The sequence below is a fragment of the Lepisma saccharinum genome, chromosome 8 (genome assembly GCF_977018435.1).
Source record: "Lepisma saccharinum chromosome 8, izLepSacc3.1, whole genome shotgun sequence".
Taxonomy (NCBI): domain Eukaryota; kingdom Metazoa; phylum Arthropoda; class Insecta; order Zygentoma; family Lepismatidae; genus Lepisma; species Lepisma saccharinum.
The window spans coordinates 83,790,952-83,816,166 of record NC_139236.1 but is presented as its reverse complement, the minus strand read 5'-3'; the positions used below and the strand labels follow the sequence as shown (position 1 = coordinate 83,816,166).

General features: G+C 38.6%; 1 protein-coding gene across 1 annotated transcript; it reads right to left on the bottom strand.

The window, feature by feature from the left end:
- Positions 1 to 14,243: 14,243 nt before the first annotated feature.
- Positions 14,244 to 24,290, bottom strand: LOC145991594 (uncharacterized). Its single transcript, XM_083127652.1, has 2 exons — positions 23,906 to 24,290; positions 14,244 to 15,660 (listed from the first exon to the last, which is right to left on the bottom strand). Exons 1-2 carry the CDS (start codon positions 23,979 to 23,981, stop codon positions 14,927 to 14,929), a joined length of 810 nt encoding a protein of 269 aa, XP_082983778.1. The 5' UTR covers positions 23,982 to 24,290; the 3' UTR covers positions 14,244 to 14,926.
- Between the last annotated feature and the right edge of the window lie 925 nt (positions 24,291 to 25,215).

The following is a 25,215-nucleotide window of genomic DNA, read 5'->3' as shown; positions in this document are numbered from 1 at the left end:
AAATGTACTTCGTAGATATTTAAGCGAAGAATGCACAGTCGATGCTGACTCGAACCAAAGTGCGTGACGTTCAAACGGAAATAAATTGAGCTCACCGGTAGCTCCCCTGCCCCTGACCCCTCGACAATCAGCAACACAGTCGCTTACAAACAACGGATGTCACACGCCGTACAGCTTATTGCTTACTGTTAACATCAAATTCTCAGAAGTGTTCGAATACTACGAGCTCCACAAGTTAAAAATGTTTTAAAAATTCCTTTAATTTTGTTATAATTCAACATCCATGATAATCCTATGTTTACAAAATAATGTATGTATAAATTAATGATACGTTAACAATGATTCTTATAATGAAGAACATGTCTGAATGGGAGTTACCGCCCCAAAACGGACATTTTGGCATCATGACCGCAGTTCGAGGACAGGGATTGAAAAGAATGGGCTATCCCGACTAAATCGGTATATCTGGTAGCGTTGCATCTATGGTAATAAGGCTGGGAAGTTGAAGACCTATAAATTGCCAAAAAAAGACCTATTAAAAGACCTAAAAATATATATATAAAGAAGGACCTAAAAACGATCTGAAGTCTGAAGACAACCCCTCCCTCAGCGCGGCACCTCCTTATCTGACTTGAGATCTTTTCAGGCGCGTGCTGTCTGGTCATATACAGCATGCTGAAAGCTTCAAAACAAGATAAAGTTGCCACTTACAGCGCGATCTTCCAGACAAGACCTTGTACCACCGTACCTGCTTCAGTCGTCCAAAAATGTTTTTCTCTCGTTTCAGGGATGGTTCAAATATACCGTGCGTTCATTTCGATCTTCAGCCGAGAGATCGGGAGAAGCGTGGCGGGCGGCGCTGACGGAGATGCAGACATTTGCGGCCTGTACTGTCCGCTTATTTTTATGGACATATGCAGACATTTATATAAATATTGCAAAACGAGCACTAACCTGTGTTATAAGAGTACGGTTTTAATTTTAGTAGCTTAGTGGCTGTATGTGCTGATGATTTTGACACGCCCATCTCCTGTGAAACACGGCGTAGAGGTTTGTTTGGGGAACGTTCTAACGCTGCACCAATATCATCGAGTTTTGCTTCGGTTAGAATCCGTCGTTTTTGCTTAGGTGTTTTAAAATTTAACGATCCAGTTTCTAATAATTTAAGGACAAGATGTCTAATCGTATCTCTATGTGGAGGTGAAACGCCTGGGAATTTCTGTACAAATTGCCTACACACGTCTCGACACGAGTCTGTTTTCAAGTAAGTGCCATACATAAAAATTCTTTGTTCTAAAGTGAACCTTGCGGCTGGCATTCTAATCGTCTCACTGAACACAACACACATACACACTGCAATAACACAAACAAGTATCGGCAAGTAACCAAGAATAACACTCTTGCGGACAGTACGAAATTAACATGCTCTGTGTTTAGATCTGCTCGCCACTATATTCACAGCTCCGTCTTCATCTAGTCGCGAAGGAACAAAAAAACTCGAGCTCAGAGATTTCGGATTGCAAGGAAGCTTACGAAAACCATTGACTTTTAACGGTTTCGTCTGCAGCGTAATCTTGGTACAGTGTTGCACATTTGAAACCTCCAAACGATCCCCATCGACACAAAACTCTTTCAAGGATATAAACTTAAGCAGGACGTTACTGGTCAAAACTATGATTAAAATGTTTTATTATCTGTGGCTCTTAACATCGTTTCTAAAGCGTATTTATTTGTGTGATGAATTACAGAAGAACTTTTGCGTGTTATAACACAGGTTAGTGCTCGTTTTGCAATATTTATATAAATGTCTGCATATGTCCTTAAAAATAAGCGGGCATTACAGGCCGCAAATGTCGGCATCTCCGTCAGCGCCGCCCGCCACGCTTCTCCCGATCTCTCGGCTGAAGATCGAAATGAACGCACGGTATTTATTTATTTCTTTTTTTTTTTTTTTACTACAGAAAGGATGTTTAAGAGGTGATGAACTGATGATGATTCGAATTGAGAATGGGCAGTAAAAACGTAGTCGAAAGAAGGTGAACTTGCAAAAAAAAAAAAAAAGCCGTTAAGAACTAAAGAAGGCTAAACAAGGACCAATAAGCCAAAAAACGCCAAAAAAGGAAAAAAAAGGACAAATAAAACCCACCTTTTTCTGGCCTACAATAACCCAAAATGAACATATATTATGTTGGGCCTCGTCTTCGGACAATAGGAAAAAAAGGGTTTTTCCTCAACTTCCTAGCCCTAGTAATAAACTTAAAATTACTATAAACTGTAGGTCCAGTCCCGATTAGCCTATCCGTACACAAACAAAAACAAAACAGAAACCCGATAAAACTAAAATTTTCAAAGGTTGCAGACTTTCGAAGCCTGCCTCTCTCCACACATAAATCTTCATTTATGCAAGATCGAAGTCGAAATTCTTACAAATCTGGAAAATCGTCAATGTTATTTTCGTAGGTTATTTACAGGTTCACATTAAAATATATCATAGTTCGAAGGTAGGCATAACCTCCTAGGCCCTCCTTGGGCACGGTGTGGACCTAACAGATCGTCCCAAGCAACACTTTAATTAGCTTACATCATAGGAGGCAAAGGCAATCCCGGAACTGTTTAGAAGTGGGACTTCACGCCTGATGGAGACCTGCATAATATATAACTTTGTATAAACCATTTATTCCCTCACTTCTGCTTCCTCCTGATAGCTAGAATATGTTGAATGGCGAAAATGTAAACGCGACCTTATTAATATTTCATGGTTTTGTGTATTATGGAAGAACTTCCCGTTCAAATGTTGTTTCTATGTTACTATTTTAAATACACTCTACCCTTTCAAGGTTGTCTGTTGTTTATCGTTGATTGTCGCTTCTGTGGTCAGGTCCTGAAACTAATAGCCACAACTTTTATGCACGCGTCTGTTTAATTTTATCCCGTTTAATTCAAGGTTAATGTACATAAGGTATACACAGATTCTTACCATGACCTATGGCTTCCGAGCATTGGGCGTCTACAGTTCAATCATGTTTTCTCCACCAAGCAAGAACTGTGTAGTGCCAGGACCAAGGAAGTAAAGCTTATGAATATGCATTTAAGACATTAACTTCGCGGCGAGTTTTGCATGTAAGGCGAATGCTTGAATGTAAATTGGCGTCAAAATGTACTTTAAACGCTTTAAATTCACAGAACCGGTGATTTTGTAACTTAGTCTCTAGTGGCATAGCTCATATTGCTTTGCTTTTATTGATGCAAATTGTTTATCAAATTCATGCAATCATACTACTGGAGTAACTTTATCATATATTTTATGTCTCTTTAGGCTAATCGCGACGATGAGGATGAAGCGTCAGAAAATTTCGTTCGGGTGGAGTGAAGGGTGGATGAAATAATTTACGATGGACTTTGTTTTGGTGGTCATAAACATAGAGATCCTCTTTCTCTTTTTATTTCTCTTCCCCTCTGTTTTTCTCTATATACGGTTTCTCTCTTTTTCCCTCTTTCTTCCTCTGTCTTTCGTTCTAAATTTATTTCTTCTTTGTCTTTCTTTTTCTGTGCTCTCTCTATTTTTCTTCCACTCATTATTTCCCTTTTCTCTCTTCTTTGTTCTATATTATGTTTTTCTGTTTATCTTTCTCTCCTTTTTTTCTCTCATCCTCTTTTTCATTCGTTTCTCTCTTGTTCTCTGTCTTTTTCGTTATATATTCATGTCTCTCTCCCTCTTTCTTTATCTTATACTCTGTTTTTCTTTGAGTAATTCATTGCTCTATCTCTTTCTTTAGAATTCTGTGTATGATTCCATGGACGTCCGCAGGGAGGGGCAAGGAAGGTATTTTTTTTCAGGGGTGACAAACAAGGTACATTTTCCCCACTAATATTGTTGTTCCCTCAAAAAAACATTGTTTAAATTTAAATTTATCATGTTCGTGCAATAATTAACACATATTATTGTGACTGAAATGAAATTATATGTGTGAAACATATAATGTTTGGTTGACTTTCATTTTCCAGGGGGGCCACAGCCTCCCCTTCTGGACACCCATGTCTGATTCATTCTTCCTCTCCCTCACTGTGGTATTTCCTATTACAGAAGATTTCTTGCTCTCCCCGATGGCGCATGGTAGCGTCATGGCCATGTAATCAAGGTGTCCCGGGTTCGATACCCGGTGGAGGCACATAGTGGTTGGGATCCCACTTTAAACTGTAGGTCTAGTCTCGATTAGCCATATTGTGCATAAAGTGGACTTAAACACCAACTCAAACCAAGCTAAACCAAAAGATTTCTTAGCCAAGTTCTCTCTGTATGTGTGTGTGCGTGCATTTATATGTGTACACGCATACAGGCAGTCAACCTTTTACCCCAGATAAGAAAGAAACGTCGGTTTAGATAAATGTACAACTTCAACAGGTTTGTAGTAACGTGAGAATATCAACAAAATTCAGGATGGTACTTGAAGCGGTCATGAGTGGGAATTTCCCTCTGATTTCTTCATCCCCGCTTTTGTTTCATAATTTTTTACTTACTGTATGGACGACAACAGGATTTCTTTTCAGGTTGAGGAATGTAAGGTATTTTTCCCAGGGGGAGTGAAGAAACAATTGACTTTTTCATCATAATAACTTTACCCTGCCAAGAAACACTCCTTCAATTTGAAGTTATCATGTTCCTGAAACCCCCTTACAATAAGTAGCATAAATTAATTCACGGGACTGAAATTAAATTATATGTGAGAAATATATAATTTTATATTGACATTCATTTTTTCGCGGGGCCTTGGTCCCCTTGCACCTCTTTCGAACGTCCATGACTATTTGTGTAATTTACATAAAATCCCGATCCTTTGAGACTGGTTACAATAATTCTCCGCATTGACAAAAGGAAAAATATTTCACAAACATGGTACTAATTGCATTGGTACCAGTGCATGTTTGAACAGAAATTGTAGTTCGTGAAACTGTGGTGGTCCAATGAGCAGCTAATGCGAGAAACGTGAGACCCTCCCGGGCATCATTTGGGCAAAATCCTTCTTCGTGCCATCGTCCTGAAGATGCTGATGGCTGATATCAACTGCTCCACGATTCTGCAGGTACTAAGCCAAGTTTTTTCTTCCATCGTCGTTTCTTTGCTAAAATTTGCACAAAGAACACTGATTCCTGAGAAACGCTGAGAAATATATAATTTAACGACACACAGGCATTAGATTTCCAAGTACACGACAGTATTTTGGGCCAATTATGTGTTATGTAGGGTGAATAAAAATTATTATTTTTATTTTCAGAATCATTTTTGATGTTTTTTTTATTTAAATCGATTTTTATATTTTTTTCATCATCATACTTAAATTTGCTAGTATGTTTTTGGCACCGTACATTTTTTTTTTGTAGAAAGTCTTTCTCTGGTAACCGACCCTGTAAAATATTTGCAGTTTGATTGAAGCAAATACATATTTCTGTTTCTGTTACTGTACATATGAACCTACTATGGAAATCTTTGTTGTCCTAATGAAACAATAATAATTTATATACAGTAAAACCTCGTTAATCGGGACCCGATAAGCCGGACTTCGCTTAATCTGGACAGGCAAAAGGCAAAACGAAAAAAAAAAAACAGAATGCAAGGTTTTAAATGTGGCTAGAATACAACAAGAGAACTTCCCAAAGAAAAGGCAGTCAACCACTGATAAAATTCTGTTTCTTGCAGACTTTGTACTGTACTGTATAGTGTATTTAGTCCTATGCCCTTTAAATCAGTAGCGTACGCAGTATTTCATCAAGGGGGGTGTTATTTCGAAAACTTTCTACAAATTCACATTACCATTGTTTCATTATACTTTAATTAATTAATAATAATAATTAATTAATTAATAATTCTTATAATTAATTAATTAATTAGTTTAATTACTACTAATGCAGCTGCTATTTATGAAAGAAATAGAACAAAATTACATTTCTTTTGTTTCTTTGTTACAAAATAATTGTCTAGTCAACGGTTATTTGTATATGATAAGTAAAGAGACATTTTAAGTGTGAAGAAAATCCAAAAAAAAGCAAATATATTAAATTTATTGAAATAATCGAAATATGAAACTCATTCAAGGAGCCGCGCTGGTCTAGTCTGACAACTTCGTGGGAGATCCGGTTTCGATTCCCGGAATTGGTTGGAATTTATCCAGCCTTGTCTCCGCACCCAGCCTCATAGCAATGGGTACCTGAGAGCAACCCTGGGGGATGAAGGCTGCCGGAGCATGGTGCTGATCACATCACCTGCAAAATAGTTCGAGATCGCGAATCTTTGGGGCCCACCACACCACTACGTGTGCCTTAATGGCACGGTGCTATATGCACGGGGGAATTTACATTACCTTTACCTATGGAACTCGCCCAGGATGATGATGAAGCGCGAGAATACATGTTGCTAAATTCCTCTGAGTCTATGTTTTCGTTGAAAAGTAAGTTTATAGACATTCCAACACATTTATCACTTCTAGGTGATTCACAAAGCACTTCTTCAACATTATTTAATGATGTGGATGTACTCAGCATCACTTGAGAGTTCACAAGGGGATGTGAAATCAGTACCGGGAAGAACGTTTGCAATAAGGTCGGCACACTGCGACGAAGCAAGGAATTTTCACAATTCTCGCGAGTCACTGCGCGACTTTTTGCAAAAAAAATTGCAAAATTGAACTTTGCGGCCACTTAGATTGTGTTTGGAATGTTGTGTTTTTCTTCATGCTGCATGGGAATAATAATTCAAATTATTATTATTATTATTATTATTATTATTATTATTATTACTGTCGCAGATCTTTGACTGTGATAAATTAGCCATTTTTAATTTTTTTCTACAGCATTTTCCATAATATTTCAAAAGCTCAAGGGGGGGGGTTAAACCCGGTAACCCCCCCCTTGCGTACGCCACTGCTTTAAATACACTATAATAAACGTGTTTTGTTGCTATAAACTGAGTTTTAATGCACTTTCTACTGTTCTTTTAGGTTATTTCAGTTAATCCGGACTTTCCTTATACCGGTCAACTTATCCCCCCCCCATTAGTACGGATTAACGAAGTTTTACTGTAATATATAATGAGCAATTTCCTAAATTTTAAAACTAAATACATACAAATGTGTGAAAATGTGTGATAAACGCGGTAAAATGAAGAATACGCCACTGAATGGATACAATAATTCAACAAAGAAATCTTGTGGCTCCTCGTGTCGGAGATTGAACGCGGAACCGTTCGCCTCAAAGGTCAGAGCCCAACTGAAGTGGGAAATTTAGTTCTGCTTGAAAACACAAATGGTTGGTTTTGTAGGCAATTTGCGAATTGGGCGTAAACAATGTTGGCAGGTAACATTATGTTTTTCTAGTTTTTTTTTCCGTCGGATTTCCCGTTTGTTCGATTTGTTATCTTTCTTTCAGTCCCTTGCAACCAGACACCGGCATTTTAATATAACTCTGGTGGAAAGACTGGCCATTAGTTAAGCCATGAACATCCTGTTTTGTCTTCATATGCTACGGAATACTTGGGGAAGTCCTAGTGGTTTTCCACTGTGAAACAGTGTTGCCATAACCAGTGTGCACAATTTCCCCTCTCCAAGTACAAGAATTCCCTTTTCCATACAAATATTCCCTTCGTATCATAAAAATTAAAATATCCATCGTGGGAATTATTATTATTTTCCATAGCCCATTTGAAAACGTCAAATTCACTACTATGATTGAAATAATTATTTATCACAGCAGTTAATATTATTAGGCTAACATTAGCTGTGTTATTACATTAGTTTTACAAGTTCAATAATTGAAAATTATTGTCTTCAAGCAAAATTAAGGTCGACCTTCGTAGCGAAGTGGTAGTCGACCTCCGTGGCGAAGTGGTTAGCAGAGCGCGCTACAACGCCAGGGGTTCTGGGTTCGAGTCCCGGGTAAGGCATGGGTATTTGTGTTCGTCCAGTTGATAAGAAACAAAGAAAAATGGAAGAATTGAAAAGTGTAAAAGTGAGAAAAAGAGTGAATGGTGTGGGATACCTCCGTGTAGGGGGTATTTCCTTAAAAAAAAAAAAAAAAGTGGTTAGCATAGCGCGCTACAACGCCAAGGGTCCCGAGTTCGAATCCCGGCCTAGGCATTGGTGTTTTTGTGGGTGTCTCTTCATCAATTACATATCATGACTCATCCTCATCGTCGCGATTAGACAAACGTGTCAGGAAAGGGGCGTTAAAAATAACAGAAATCAAATCAAGCCAGTCTGCAAATTACAATTGAATTGTATTTGTATGTACGTTATTTAGCGTACATTTTCTGCCACTTTTTTCTAATCGCGACGTTGTGTGATGATATGATGAAATTGATGAAGGGACAGCCGGACCTGTGGCCGAGTAGTTATCACATCGCGCTGCGACGCCAAAGGGTCCCGGGTTCGAATCCCGCTCGGGCTTGGTTGTTTGTGAATGTCCCTTCATCAATTTCATCACTCATCCCCATCTTCGCAAATTAGCCAAGAGGCACAAAACGGGAAGTAAAATAAACTAAATCAATCAATCAATCAATCAATGATGAAGGGACCCTCACAAAAATACCCATGAGAACGCCAGGATCCGAACTCGGGACTCCGTTGCGCGCTGTACCAACCACTCTGCCACGGAGGTCGAGAGATTTTAATTGAAGTCTGTTTCGAGAGAATACATTATAGGACGAAAGAAATGGAAAAATGTCATTTATACTTCAAAATTACTTGATTCCAATATATACACGTATGAATCGAATATCTTCAAATTTACCTCTAATATTGATATTTTTCATCAAATTTGTTTTTTTGTCTCCTTTTTCACCTGTTATCTGAATTTCCTTGCGCAGAGGGAAATTCCATTTTCTGTGGCAACACTGCTCTTAATTTCCCTGCGCAGAGGGAAATTCCTTTTGCTGTGGCAACACTGCTCTGAAACGTGTAGCACTTTCAACTTACTTTCATTCCCAAGACGCACCTGCTAAATTTATCACAAGAAGGCCTCTCCCTCCCCTGCTTCGGAAAGTGAAATTCCTTTTTTTTTTATGTTCTCTTTTTCCTCGATGCCAAAGCCTGATCAGACAGAGGTCAAGGCCAATGACGTCACACGGAACAAGAACTTCTCTGCATTTCATTATTACTGGAGCGCTCCCTCCGAGAAGAGGGACTTGACCTTGACATATTGCACAAAGAAGATGAGCTTGTTTTGTTTCCATCGCCTGCTGACGTGAATAATTACCCACCGTGCTTTCCCTTCTGATTGGAAAAACATAGCAAGATTCTTTGCCAGGATATTATGCAAGTTATTCCCTAGTCAGTTACACTGCACGTGCTTCTGGGTTGTTCCTAGTTTCGGCCATTGCGTCATGAGTGGTAAATGAACACCGTGGGATCTGTAGTTTTTTGTTTGTTTGTATACATTTGTTTTATTTTTTAACGCCGCTCTGTTATTATTTTTGCGAAGATGTGGATGAATGATAATCAAACAACATGCGCAATGATGAAATGCTTGAAAGTACCCAGTCAATTGTAACTCTGCAACCAGTGGCGTAGAAACCGTGGGGGGAGGGGAGTTACAAGGGTACATTGTTCCCAAATTTTGGGAAGGGTGTTCAGTACTCCATGCTTGATCTGTCCAAACTGTACCCTTATATAAGTAGGCAAACGCAAGAAATACTGATTGAGTCTGAAATACTTCCGGGCAAGGCCTGCTTCGATGAGAATGCCTTCTAATGTGTAAAGTCTGTGGCCAAAATTCTCCATTTTTATTTTCACTATGTCGTTTTTCTACTTATTGGGTTAATCACGACAATGCTGAACTGATAAAATGGTGGTGGGGTAAACACAATGCCTTGACAAGGTTCAAACCCGAGACCTCCAACTTCGTAGCGCTTTACGCCGACCACTGCACCATGGTTAGCTGTCCAACATGCACACCCAGTAGCGGCGATTGGGTTTCAAAACTGGGGGGGGGGGGGGCAAGGACAGTTTACTTTCCCTTGGTAGATAAGGTTTAGCATAGTGCTGAGGCAAAAAGTGGAGGGGGCAACTGCCGCCCCTCGCCCCCCTCCCATATCGCCGTTACTGTGCACAATTAAATTACGAACAATATAAACGATATTTCATGATGGTAATATAATTGTACATTTTGTTGCCCGAAGCAGCTTTGTCTTTGGTTTTCGAATTTTGGGTGAGGATGAAAATTGTAAAATTTTATGTGATGTTAATGTTTGTGATGTTGAGATATTGAATTAACTCTTCCCAATTTATCATCTGTTTATCTTCTTCTTACAGGTAAGTATATCCGCACCCGTTTGGCAGACAATGTAGAAAAATGTGAGTACAATAATCTGTGTCACTAGATATTCTACTGCTATAGTGAAGTGCAACCGAGACTGCCGGCGTTTTCAAGAAGCGCGGGAAAGTACGAGCCAATAACAGCTGATGTCCAGCAACCAACGTTGCCTAATTTTCATACCAGGTGTCTTAGTTCTAACCTGATTAAGAGGGGAGGAACATATCCATTCGTGCCATGTAGGATTTTGTACTATAGAGGGAAGGAATGTGTACAATTTTACAAGAGCGTTGTTCGTTGTCCAATCATATAGTAGGAAGTATGAACGTTGAACGCCATCGTGACTGTAGTATGCAATAGTACAATCTACTAAACTTTGATTTCTATCCTCAATGCCCATCTGCTATTACTAACGACTTCGAGTTTTCGGTAATTTTTTTTTTTTAAAAAATGTTATTTTAAGTTACTTTTCGGTGTCGTTTCCCACCAAATTCGCGTTTTTACTTTAGCACACTTTTCTGTCAAATATACCTAAAATTTTACCTTTTTTTTACCATCTCCCCTGGGATGGCTAATTTTAGAAACAAGAGCAATGCGTTTGTCTTACCCATAAAAAACAAATTGAAAGCAGAAAAAAAATTAACCATTCACCTTACCTGATGTGCAGAATCTTTGTTGGACTTGTATATCGACTGTTCCCATGTGGAATGTTTTCACTAAGGTCTAATTTACTGTCTGAATCCCCTGCCGGTTCTTAATGTCCCTCCATGGTAGGGCTGTTCAACCTGCAATATTTATGAAATAACGCTATTTTATGCACGTGTGGACTGCGGAGTAAGCATCGGTACTGTAGCGTTGTAAGAGGGGCGGAAAAGAGGCTTCGTCGGTCGCGTTCGTGCAGGGTGGGGAAGCCTCTTGTCATTTGATTAGCGAGTAACAGTGCAGCGTGGAATTGTAAACGTGGCAGATGAAACAAAAGGTGGTTTCGTGAAATGGAGAGCGCCTTCCCGCAATCGGCTCCTCTGCTGCTCACTGGCCTTGAGGTGCAGTGTGCAGGCGGGAAGATCACTGTGCACGGATCGCTTGCTTCAAGTGCAAGCGAGTTGCTGAAGCTTTCCTGGAGACTACAATGTGTACATACATGTGGATATATAAGTTCAACAAAGATTCTGCACATCAAGTAAGGTGAATGGTTATTTTTTTTTCTGTTTGCAAGTACCTTCACGAATGATTCTTTCCAATTCTTTGCAAATTTCTTTCCATCTGCCGTCATAACTGTAAAAATACAAGGCAATATTATTTAAACCTACGAACCAATCCAATTCAAATTTTACTCACCTGACCTTTCTTCCAATTAAAATTTGATGGCCAACATCGTCTCTGATGACATTTTCCAAAAAAGGAGAAAATAACATTTTTTTAAAATGATTGATTGATTAATTTATTTTACTTCGCCTTCTCTGCCACTTTTGGCTAATTTGCGAAGATGATGATGAGGAAGGGCCGGATTTATATGCACTAAAAAAAGCAAAAATGTGCACTAAAAAAGGCCAAAATATGCACTGAAAATCTGCACTAAAATTTTTCAAAACAACCTATTTTAAGGTTCTGTACACATTACATGGGAAGTAAATGTATCGGTAAGTCACTGAACGCAATCATAGAAGTGAAGTGTGAAAAATTGTGCTATTTAGGTTCAAACAAAATATTAATTTACAAATATTTTTAGTTCCATCTAACAAAATTATTATATTGCATGCATTTCTTTGGAGGCTTGCTTTAAAAACTGCAATATTGCAATTATAATTATATACGTATCTTGTTTGAAACACTATACTCTTTTAGTTGCATTAATCAATATCCTCTTCTTTTACATTAGTATTTTAAAAAATATATGTTATTTATCAATGTTTTCAGGTTTCCGATTGTCAGAAAGTAAGTCATTGTATTTTGAAAATGATCTTTCCATTTCACAAGATGCCACTGGAGAGTATTTGTTCGTTTCATTTCTTGTGTTGATATCCTGATGTAACATGGATTTTTCTGTATTCATAATTTCAAATAAATAAATAAATTTCAGTTGTGGCAAGCCCTGGACAGGTTCCCCCAGCAACACCGAAATCATCTGTCTCAGGAACTGCAAACCTGGGTTTCTGGAAGCTATTGCTAACTGCTTCTCTAATTCAGCTATCTCAACTTCTATTGGTACTATTTTCTTTTGAACAATATCGAAAAGAGATTGGATGGACAAAGAAAGAAAAAAAACTAATCTTTGTTCAAAACTATCAACGAAATTTTACCCCATTTTTAATACTTCATGTAAGATTCAGATGAACTGCATTTTCAATCAATTAATAACGCAATGGTACAACTACAGACGTACCACAATGGTCTGGATGGCCTAGTGCGGGGATTCAAACTGCAAACACTCCGAATGTGAATCCATCACTTTAACCATCAATTCAAAGGAAGATAGTTCGCACAGAGATAATTGCAATATAAACAAAATAATGCACAACGATAGACCAAGAAATAATAAAAGCTTTTTTTTTTGCATAAATTGTGTTGCAGATTATATAAGAGATATAATTGTGACAATTTTCGTTATCAAAACCAGGACGGTATTACACACCCATAAAAATGGCATTATACGTATATATCAATAACTACACAAATCACATGGAAGCTATCTCAGTTTCTATAGAACTGCCATTCATCTTTCTCCTTCCAAATAATATATTAGTAAAATTAACACTTCAAATCACTACTACTTTCGTGAGGAAAACACCCAAAATTATGTGTAATCCTCACCAGTAGGTTGTTTGAATATTTAGCTGCAATCCAAAGATAGACATAATGGCAAAAATTTATTCTATTTTATTCCCTTAGTTTCAACTGTCTTCTTATTTTGTACTCAAATAACAGAACGATCCTTTATTAGGTTATAGCAGCATTGTCCGCAAAAATTAACATAAGTTTATAAAAATCACAGTGTCCAGGTATCCGCAGGCAACAAATGTTTTCTATTACCAAAAATGAAAGCTCTGTTTGAGCATTGTAAATTTGCATTTCGCCAAATTTCCATTTAAGCTGCCAAAAACTACTCTAAATACCTAAAATGTATTACGCACATATTTAGAGCATACTTGACATTAAATAGGTCTGGCGGAAGTGGGAAATGCATCGTTACCTTCTACCCACTGTTGGAGCAATATGCTGTTATTTATCAAGATGTGACATTAGCAGATAATCCTCAAATAACGCGATCTTAGTGTTTTCACCGGAATTTGGAAATGTGACTCACATCTCTGAAAGGTCATTGGTTGATGAAAGGGTGGGGTTTCTCCATCTTCGCAATCAGACCACCTACAACGCTATGAGATGAGTTTTGGAATGTTCTTGATCCAACTAGTGCCCATGGCCAGACAGAAGTAGGCTATTTTGTAATGCTGACAGAAAGAACGGGGAAAATGAAGCAGACAAACTTGAAACGAACAATTACATGAAAATTACTCCCAATACCTATATGCAAATTATATGCACGTTAAGTTAAAATATGCACTAACGTCCAAAATATGCATTTATATGCACTATAAAACTTTACCAGAGTAATCCACATCAAGTGAAATGGATAAATCCGTTGAGAGCATATCAATTTTCCTTAAGGAAAAAAGCATGCAAATATGCAAAAATCCGTCCCCTAGTGATGAGTGATGATATGATGAAATTGATGAATGGACACTCACATACAACCATGCCCAGGACAGGATTCAAACTGGGTACCCTGGCGTCATACCACGATGTGCTAACCACTCCACCACGGGGGCCGGCAACATTTTTTAAATAGAAATTAGCAATATGCATATGCCAGGAAACAACATTTTAGTTGCAAATAAAGACATTTTACAAGTATTCATCTTTATTATAAAAATTCGTGATGCTTTCACTAAATATTGGAATGTGTTTGCCCTATGGCCATCTAATGACATATAATTATCTACAGTGTTACATATTAGAATTTTATCATGCATTTATCATTTGAAAATGTAAGCCGTCAGTAGTGCTAATGTCATATAACTTTTGGGTTGGTGAAGCTTGACATATAGAATATTTACATATATAAATACGTATATGTAATATTGATTTTTTTAGGAATTTTGGGGGAGGGGGCAGAACGTGTTACAACCCTCCCTCCCCCAAGTCGATGCCTATGCTAATAACACAATACTGAGGCACACTGATAATAAGGTTCATATTGTATTGTTGTTATTGTAGTAAGCCGAATGGTGAAAACGTAGGGTTTTCTCCGATTAAAGCAGATGAGTTCTGAAGATGCTTCAGAATTTTGGAGAGGTAGCGTCACTCTCATCTTCAGGGACTGAAGATGAGGTGACAATGAGTCTGTATTTATTTACGTATTTATTTGACTCTCAATGGGTTGTACCAGGTTTGTCCATCAGAATATTGTTTATGTAGAGTGTAAGATCGTTTTTAAGGGAACGTAAGGCAAATTTAGTTATAGGATGGCCATTAATTGGGGTTTGTGGAACATTGTATGGGGGGTGTTGGCATTTGTATGGTTGGTCGATAATATCACTGGTTGCTGATGACAACTACTGGTAATATATCACTGTCGACGGGTCCTAATTCGAACAAGACTAGCGCACCCATTCCTTCGGTATCTTCTAGGACATCCACGTCTGTTCAGAAGTCCAAAGTTGGACCTGTACGGTCCAGGAGGCCGTCGTCCAAACCCAAATCCTCCTGAACTCTGGCTGAACGAGTTGCTGTTAGCAGCACTTGCCGACAGTCCTCCTGCTGAGATGCTGGCAGCATTGCTAGCAGCGGAGGCCGCCGAGGCACCTCCAAGACCAGCAGCAAAGGAGGAACTCTGACTGCTGGCTTGACTAGCGGACAGTCCGAGAGCTCCTGACTGGCTAGAAGCTTGGCTTCCGGCGAAAGAACCGGAAACGCCATGCGGAGCGACGTTGACCGAGAAGGACTGGCTGGCGGAGTGGCCTGCCGAAGAACCGCCGCCGAAACTCGCGCTGTGGCTTGAAGAGAAGCTTGCTGAGACGCCGTTCGGACCGGAGCTGATGCTGTGTCCGAAGCTGCCGCCATTGGCAGCATCTCCTGATCCAAAATTGTAAGTTCTTCCGTTAGGTTTGTCTCCACGTTTTGGCTTCACTGAAGCGTCGTTGTCGGCTTCTTTGGTTGCGATTTTTGGTTTTGGAGTGGAGCCGGTGTCCTTCGTTGAGTTTTTCGTCTGTGGTGCGGTGAAGATCGCTTTCACTCCCTGGAAGATGATGCTGGAGACCAGATCGTCATCTTCAACTGGTTTGCTCGGTGGAGGGTCGTCATCTGAGTATTAGAAAAGAGCATATTGTTAGTAACACAACACACGACTCATGTAAAATCAGAAATTAAAAAAAAGTATACTATGCAGAATGTTATTTTGCGTTACTAACCATTGGTACCCGAAGGTTGACTGATTGATTTGTTGAAATTAATGGGCATGTCAGTACTGACTATTTGCACCCGCCCTCAATATGTGGCCGACCTCCGTGGTGGAGTAGTTAGCACATCCCGCTACGACGCCAGGGGTCCCAGGTTCGAATTCCGAACTGGGCATGTGTGTACATATTGGAAATGATTGGATTGATCTTTGCCAAGGATAGGAGCAGATGGAAGGCTTGCGATGCTGCAGCCAAAAACCTTCTGGTTTAAGAAGGCTAGAGAGTTAGTTAGTTGCTTGTGTGTTCATCACATCACCACTCATCCTCATCTTTGCGATTAGCCAAAAGTGGTAGAAAAACGAATGAAAATAATCAATCAAACCTTAATATGGGACAAACCCAGTGACTAAAACAAAGTTAGGATAGTTAATTAACAAAGTAATAAAAAACATTGTTTTAAAATTCACTCACTAATTTCATCTGATTTGCAGAAATCAGAACTAAAATTACATCATCTGAGGCCAACACCGCTAATACTCTTGATAAAAGCTGAGGTTGTAATGGAGCATTCAGTACATGTAATGTGAAGACAAGGGAAAGCACAACCCCACATAATACGAGGTGGTATCAAAAAGTTTTGCCTGTTGAGGTATAATTTGTTTAATAATGGAAAGATTGAAACGATGAACATGCATATAGTTTGCCTGTAGCGTCCTCTACTCAGAGTTACCCTTCCACACAGTTGCCATCACGTTCGATGAATTTGAGCGAGCGTTTTATCCAGACCTCAAGACCAGTTTAGAAAAATTACACAGAACACTCCCTGCCCCACTGTTCAGAGCTATTTTAACCTCATGTAGGTCCTCGAATCTCTTGCCACGAAGCACAGACTTTATGGTATCCCAAACTCTCAATTATTGCATGTGCTGACCCATAGGACATGTGCACTGCATCAGAAATTTCCTGGATGGTGATGCGTCTATCATCTCGAATGAGCTCATCATCCCTGTGGCGGTGGTCGTCGGTCAACGACGTTCATGGCCTGCCACTCCTGGTCATGTCCACACTTTCGGTTTCTCCCACTTTGAACTTAACTACTTAATTCTGAGCCAAGTCTGTGCTTCGTGGCAAAACTTTTTGATACCCCCTCGTATTATACTGCCTGAAGCTTCATGCAGCAGAGACTCGTTGGCCTGCAACAATGAACTTACCGTGAAGTACTACGTGGAAGAGATTGATTGATATCTGAGTGCCTTCACCCCCCAAAAGGGACATTCACGCACCCCTCTGTCACAGAATATTAAAAAAAATATATATACTTAATATTCTCTTCTCCCTTTTGCATGCATCTATCTATTTTTATTTTTCTCTTTTACTTTCCTTGTACTTTCTTTTAAGCTTTTGTTATATTTTGCTCACTCATAGTTATTTTCAGACCCAAGAAACAAGCTTCAAGCGGGCCTGACCTTAATTGACACAAACGATATTTTATAGACATAATAAATGCCTCTTTCGGGTAAAGGAAGGGTGCTGTCGAATGTGTCCATCAACCTCCCCCCCCCCGGAAATTTTTACAAAAGTTTTAAAAAAATCAGAAAGCTAGTTACAGTGGCGGCGATTGGGTTCCAAAACTAAGGGGGTCAAGGTGCGAAAACCAGGGGGGGGGCACAGACAGTTTATTTTCCCTTGGTACATAAGGTTTGGCATAGTGTGGTGGCAAAATGTGGGATGAGCCCCCTCGCGCCCCTCTAATCGCCACCACTGGCTAGTTATGCTTATAGTTAATTACAGAAATAAAGTTAGTTATTGTTCTAACAGAATAACGAAATTAAAAATGTGTTAAATCGAAAGTAGGCTATTTAGTATAAAATACAAGAACCAGTTTATGTTTTTCTATTCTACCATTCATGATGGTTTAAAACAAGGAGATGCATTATCTCCATTGCTCTTTAATTTTGCCTTAGAATATGCTGTTAGGAAGGTAAAAGAAACTAAAGATGGACTAAAATTAAATGGTGTGACTCAGTTGTTAGCATATGCAGATGATGTAGACTTATTAGGGGATGATATAAATACAATTAAGAATAATGCTAAAATATTTTTCAAAACTGCTAAAGAGATGGGTTTGGAAGTTAACAAAGAGAAAACTAAATATATGCTTACAGGTCGAAACCAAGTGTTAGGTAATAATCAAAATCTAATTATTGATAACAACTCGTTTGAACCAGTTTCCAAATTCAAATACTTAGGAGTAATATTAACAAATGAAAATTATATTAAAGAGGAAATAAAAAGTAGGCTTAATTCAGGAAATGCATGTTACTTCTCTCTTCATAAACTTTTGTCTTCTCGTTTAATATCTAAGAAACTAAAAGTTAAAATATACAAAACAGTAATATTGCCTGTAGTATTATATGGGTGTGAAACTTGGTCCCTTACATTGAAAGAGGAACACAAATTGAGAGTATTTGAAAATAAGATCCTTAGGAAAATCTTTGGACCTAAAAGGGATGAGGAGACAGGTGAGTGGAGAAGGTTACATAATTTAGAACTACATAATTTGTATTCATGTCCAGATATTATTAGAATAATGAAATCAAGAAGACTTAGGTGTGCAGGCCATGTGGCACGAATGGAAGAGGAAAGAGGAGTTTACAGGATTCTTGTTGGGAAACCTGATGGTAAGAGACCTGTAGGAAGGCCAAGACGAAGATGGAGGGACAACGTTGAGATGGACCTAAAGGAAATCGGTAGAGATGGAAAAGAGTATATAGATCTTGCTCAAGATAGGGACAGATGGAAGGCCTGTGTTGCTGCAGCAATGAACCTTCGGGTTTAAGAAGGCTAGAGAGTTAGTTAGTTAACATTTAAATCAAAGAATAAGTCGTTTAGAATCCAAAATGAGAGTTTTATATGATCGATCACACAACATAAGTACTATGTCTAAAATTTCCTTTTACTTTTAAAGGTTTTTCTTGAATGAGGAGTATAAAAGTTAATAACAAAACTACTCTAATAATAATAATAGTAATACATTTGGTATGTTGTCATTAGTTTGTAGTTATTGTTGTATGGTAATCATAAGCATGATGATGATGATGAGAATAATAATAATTAGTATTATTTCTATTATTCCTGTTTTATCAACTGCCTGACCCCCTAAAAATAATTCTGGCGACGCTCATGGGCGAGGGGTGAAGAAGGTGTCTCCCCCTCTAAATAGGCAACAACGTCTTATTGAGCGACAAACATAATGGAACAGACTTTGCAGCTCACAATACATTGATGGTAGCATGTAGTTACTTTGATTCACACTAGATGGCAGCAGAATACTGGAAGGAAGGTTACGGTGTAGTATGCTTGAAGATTACACAAATGTTCCTTAAGTTTGCAAAACTAATTCATAGCAGTTATTTATCTGCACACATTCAACAACCCCCTCCTCCACCGTGATCCGCTTGCCAAATTTTTCACGACAACCTCTAAAGTATCTCAATAAGCAATGTTATTATTTGATACATTACTAGTCATTCTTTAAATGTTACGTCATAGAAATCCACTCCGCTTACATGTTGAACGTTCTATTTCTAATCTGTGGTTCTAGGCATACATTTCATCCTAAGAGAGATATCAACCCGAAACGACCCTCAGTAACCAATGCAACCTTTCAGATCGGAGAGACACGGCAAGCTGCCCCATCGTATCGCCTCGGCATGTTGTTCGCGCATGTGCAGTGAATGATTGGCTTTATACTGAATGGTGCCGTCTCGCTTTGGTCTGAAATCTCCCTAAGGCAGTTTTCATGTAAAGCGTTTTGTGCAACCGACGATACGACCGCGAAAACGGTCATGTTTTTCAAATCAACATAAACCAATGGGTCGTTTTTATGCAGTGCTGTCCGTTTTCACATGCCGCCGTGTTTAAGAAAGAAGCTTTCCAGTCCCGATTAGCCTCCCTGTACTGTGTAGATTTCACAGTGTTGTGAAACCACATTAAAATAATAATAATAATTAAATCGACAATTTACGTTCCAGGTGAAACGATTGAATTCTAAATAGACCATAGACATAAAGGCCTCAATTTGTTTATAATTTGGAGATAGAACATTTTCATTTTAACTGGACGATTTAACACTATTTTCTGTTCCCTCCACTCCCTTTGAACACCTTGCATTTTCTTTTACTGACATTGTACACTGTAATTCTTTTCTTTGCACATATTGCTTTCCATCCTCTTCTTATGTTTTAAGATGTCTGTTTTTCACATTTCAAGATATTCCTTCGTGTTTTTTTTTACATTTTAAGATGTTTCCCTCGCAGTTTTTCACTGTTTAAAAGGTTTATCCCGTCTATTTTCACTCTTTCCTACCCTGTTGCTCATCTAATTCAGTTTTGAAGCGATTTTCCTCTTATAATCTATTCGTAAGCTGTTTTCTTTCTTGTATTTCAGTGTTCTTTCCAATAGTTACTATTACCCGGGTTCGATACCCGGTGGAGGCACACGGCACAGTGGTTCGGATCCCACAAACCGTAGGTCCAGTCCCAATTAGCCTTACTGTGCATAAAGTGAACTTAAAACACCAACTCAAACCAAACCAATAGTTACTACTTGCTAATTGTCTTATTTTATTCTTTATGCTTTTTTCATAGTTCTGGGGGCCTCCCCGATGGGACAGTGGTAAGAGTCGTCGCCTTGTAATCAAGGGGTCCCATACTCGAGATCCGATGGAGGCACATAGTTGTCCGCATTCCACTTCAAACTGTATGCCTTTCTGTGCATAAAGTGGACTAAAAACCTGAAATGTTTTTTTCAAAGTTCTGAACTATTATGTTTAGTATTTTTTTTTACATTTAACCTTTGGTTACTATTTTAGTGAGTGTACTATTCCAGAAATATTCCACTGCTCTTCAGTCCGTGCAAGTGATTGAATTTCATAAGCACAAAGAATATCCACTCTCATAAGTGGCCGGATGGTTTATGTTGAAAATACGACAATACACACCCTGGTCACATAGTGCTACACCTCTGGAAGAATGTCACGTACTGGTGATTATATTAGAAGGTTAGAAGGCGGCGTTTATACGTAGCGGCGATCAACGTGACGTGTAAAGCTTTGTCCTGTCCGTCTTCCGACATCTTTGTCTCAACATGATCGCTAGAACTAGAGTCGTTTTCACGTTCAGAAGAGACAACGGCGCTTATGGAGAAACCGCACAGTGTTGCCAATACAGCGCTAGCTCATGTCGCCGGGAAATGATGACCTTCCTTCACAATGAAGGTGTTACGTATTTTGTATATATAATGATAATTATATGTAAATATTAACATTAATATTATACTGTGAACGTTACAGTTACCCTTTTTACTATGATCCATTGCGATCACTACACACGCGAGTGTAATGCACGAATATGACACTTCAGAAATCACTTAAAAAAGTAAAAATCACTGAGCGCTCACACAACTGAAAACACTTTTTCGGGAGAGGGAAAAAGTCTAAACAGACCAAAGCAGATCTCTCACTCAAGTAAGGAGACCCTGGCACATGGGTTGGATTCAAGTTGCAACCCAAACAAACAAATGAGTTGTGGCCCACGTGAACTGATAAGACGTGAATGACTCAAGCAAGTCATATTTCTATCTTGAAGCCCCATATTTTGTCACGTGTTGGAAAGCCTTTCAAAGGTTAATATGGTGTCTATGAATTTATGTGTACGTTGGAAGCTGAAAGGTGATCTTCATTTCAGCATTAATGTCGACAGTAATGTAAACGAAAACAACGTGTATTTGCGACAGCACTAATGTTGCTCACAACAGCAGCATTGGACATAATTGTCAATTATTAAATTTAAGTAATTTCAATTCTATTATAACAAACTGCATGAAGTTCATATTTTTACTGAATGGAAATAAGATAACAACTGGAAAACTTGGTGGTGATTAGCCGGAATGCTGCGGTGAGTCAGCTCAAGATGGCCAGACAACGTCTCCTTACTTCCCGCGTGGTTCGGGTTAAAAAGAAACTCCAAATGCATGGAAGTAATATTTCTGGGAACCTTTGAGTGGTTATAAAAAATAATTTCATTATTTTCTCCACAACTTTGTTGCTGGAAGTTTTTACTTGGAATTACAGAACAAAAAATGGCCAGCGACGACATTTTCTATTGCACGAATATAAAAAATCTCCACATACTTTATTTGAATATTTTTTAATGCAAATATGCTTTACAGTATTGATAGATTCTGAGTACCACCGTCACCTATGACAATTAAAAAACAGTGTCAATTTCTTTCATAATGAAAGCTTCAATTTTACGGCATGTTTCAACGTTAGGAATGAAAACAATGTAAAAATTGTGTTTTCACAGAAAATTTGCGTTTTTAATTTATCTAAAATTATGTAAGCAAGTTACCAGTTTTTTGTGTTCACCATCGTATTCTCTACAAAATTTCCTGCAAAACTGCAGGTACCGATTTTACTTAAGCTAAATTTGTAAATCCAGAAATTTGACAACAGCGCGCTCGTATTTCCCATAAGAAAAGCATTGCCCATAAGAGCCCATTGTGTCTTCTGAACGTGAAAACGACTTTTTTCTAGAAAAGTCAACCTCTCTTTCACACAGTACGTCCTGGAAACTGCATACTTGCAGGCTAATGGGGCTCTGGTGGCTGAACCCACAGTCTGGTGTTTTGTGTCCGATCTGTTTGCGTTTGTGATTCTCGCATTATTTTTGTCAAACGAACATTCCTATTCGTTGACACGATTAGCATATAAACGCAGGAACGTGACTAAAATAGGAATCATGCAAACATAATCTGTGTGTAAGAGTATTTTTACTGATTATGACACTAAAACCGAAAAAAACTAGTTGTACAGTTGTCATGATTGAGATGGCTAAATGCTCTTGGAAGCGAGACCGGATTTGCACTAACAGGTTTATATTCTGTGGCTTTGTTGATATGAATTTGTGAAGCAATGGTGTACAGTAGGATCCATGAGTATTACCGTGCAAATTGTCCATGACTATTTTCATTAATTTTTCTCTTACATCCTATGTGTTTTTAAGCGATAGATTTTTATGTATGCTGGTGCAGAAGTTGTCAAAAGCTTGTTTTGAGTTTTGTTTTAATCCTTGGAGCTCTTATTGTGTGAAATAAAATGCATGAACATGGTGATGGACAATTTGCATGGTAATACTCATGGATCCCACTGTACATGTTGTAGAGTTGTAAGAAATGGTTATTTAAAATATTAAGTGTCAAAAGGGTCAATTCGGATAATAGATAATACGAGCTTTTGGCCTTGTTTGATTTATTAAAGTACATGTAGTTACATTTTAAAATTAATTAATGTACATACCTTTAGTTCTGTTGCAATACCATTGGCCAAGGGAAAATGAACAAATCTGTAACCTGGAAATTTTCATACTAATCTCAATCTTTAGTCCTTAATTCTCGTCGACAATAAAATGTAACTGTATGTCCTTTCTTAAATCAAACAACGCCATAAGATCGTATTAACCCAATTTATCATTTTAACGTTGAATTTTTAAAATAACCATTTCTTACAACTGTGCAACATGTACACAATTGCTTCACACATTCATATCAACAAAGCCACAGAATATAAATCTGTTACTTCAAATCTGGTCTTGCTTTCTAGAATATTTAGCAACCTTCAATCCTGACAGCAGTGATATCCTAAATGTAATCATAGAGTAATTTTTCAGAATATTTGTTCTTGAAATCAGTGTCTTTGATTATTGACGTACTCCCTCCCATTCACATGCGTGCCATGAAGATTATAGCAAAGGCTAAGCCTATTCCTTGCACTTTACAACATGTCCTGAAGGCGGTAGTGCTCTACACATTCACAGTACCAACCATTTGTGGAGGTGATGTGATCAGCCCCACGCTCCTACCACCCAGGGTTGTCGCCGGGTGCCCATTTATTAGATGCTGCGTTAACCAAAGAGCCACATATGCTAGAAAAATTCGCATCTGAAATCGCAACCCTGGGAATAAAAGCTGGGTATTCCACCTAACACTCAGACACTCTACCAACTAGACCACCGCGACCCTGTGACATGAATATTACACCCATGTTAATAATCTTACACATTGTAAACAATTGAAAGTTGCATACGTACCTTTGAATATCACTTTAAACTCTCCCAGTGACGTCAAAGTTATCAGAAGAACTAGAATCACAAACTGGCGATACATGCTTAGCGCGCCGATGTCCACATAAGATTTGCACCAAAGTAACAGAGGGCAACGGCACTGCTTGCACTTTATATATGCTGACAGAAAACAAGGCTGTTGACCACAAAGAACGGGAAAATGTTCAGAACCTCGCAGCTAATGCGTATTCAGCAATACAGAAGTTTGCATCCGGTGAAGAAGATGGTTTCCTCTCAAATATAATGATCTTGATGACAATGATTCATCATTCGTAGAGATTTCAATGTCTCAGGACGTTTACAGACATTGGCCTTTCAAGATAACCTCACCAGATGGTTCTGCAGTCCGGTACTGGAGGTTTTTGTCCAAGATGGACCCTATTTGTGTCCTCAGTTTCTTTACCTTACAAATCACGCACTGTCCTTGGCAACAATGAGCAACAGCGGGTGCTGATGGAATGATAATTACCACAGTGGGCAATTCCATGAATAATCCCGGTGTCAATTATTACACACGCATTTCCTTGCAACAGTGTCCGAGAGACACATTGTTGTGTCATTATCAGTAAAGCGTATCATATTTTTTTCCCAAATGTGCTTAGGGAAAATTCAAGGGGGATTTCCCCGTTGACTTGACATTCAGGCGACAATGTATGATGGAGGTTAATTTCTACAGGTGGAACTACAACTATAATAGATTTCTTTGTGTAGGTTTGCACAAGTTTGCAACATATTAGCACAAACCTATTGCTGATCTACATATATACTCAACTTTGAGTTAGTGCTTGTATGCCTTAAGAAGAATAAGTCTTTGGGATCCACGTGCAGTCACTTCTGAGCCATCTGCCTGAGAACTGAGGCCATTGTCGCAATGTCTCCTACATTAGTAAAGTTGCTGGTGTGGTAAGCATGTACAGAGAGATAGAATTTTCATTTGCCGAGAAATTTCTGTAAGTTTTAGGCTGACATAGGGCAAGAAACGACTCCTCTTCACTGGTGAAAGTGTGTAGAGGAGGCGCCATCTTTAAAATAGCAAAAATGACGATTTGAAACTCACTTGATTAGTATTGCAGCCTTGAGGTCGTTTTGTAAATAACAGTTGATACCTCATGTAAATTTAAGCTGTATACAGTTTGCCTTCAATATTTATTGGACTTTTGAGGTTTTCATTTGACTCTTGTAATACAAGGTAGTTCTACAGTCGTACCAAGAAAAGAAGAACCGTGCTCAAAGCAGGAACTAAAGAGGACAGTCATTTGTTTACCCCTCTCGCAGTG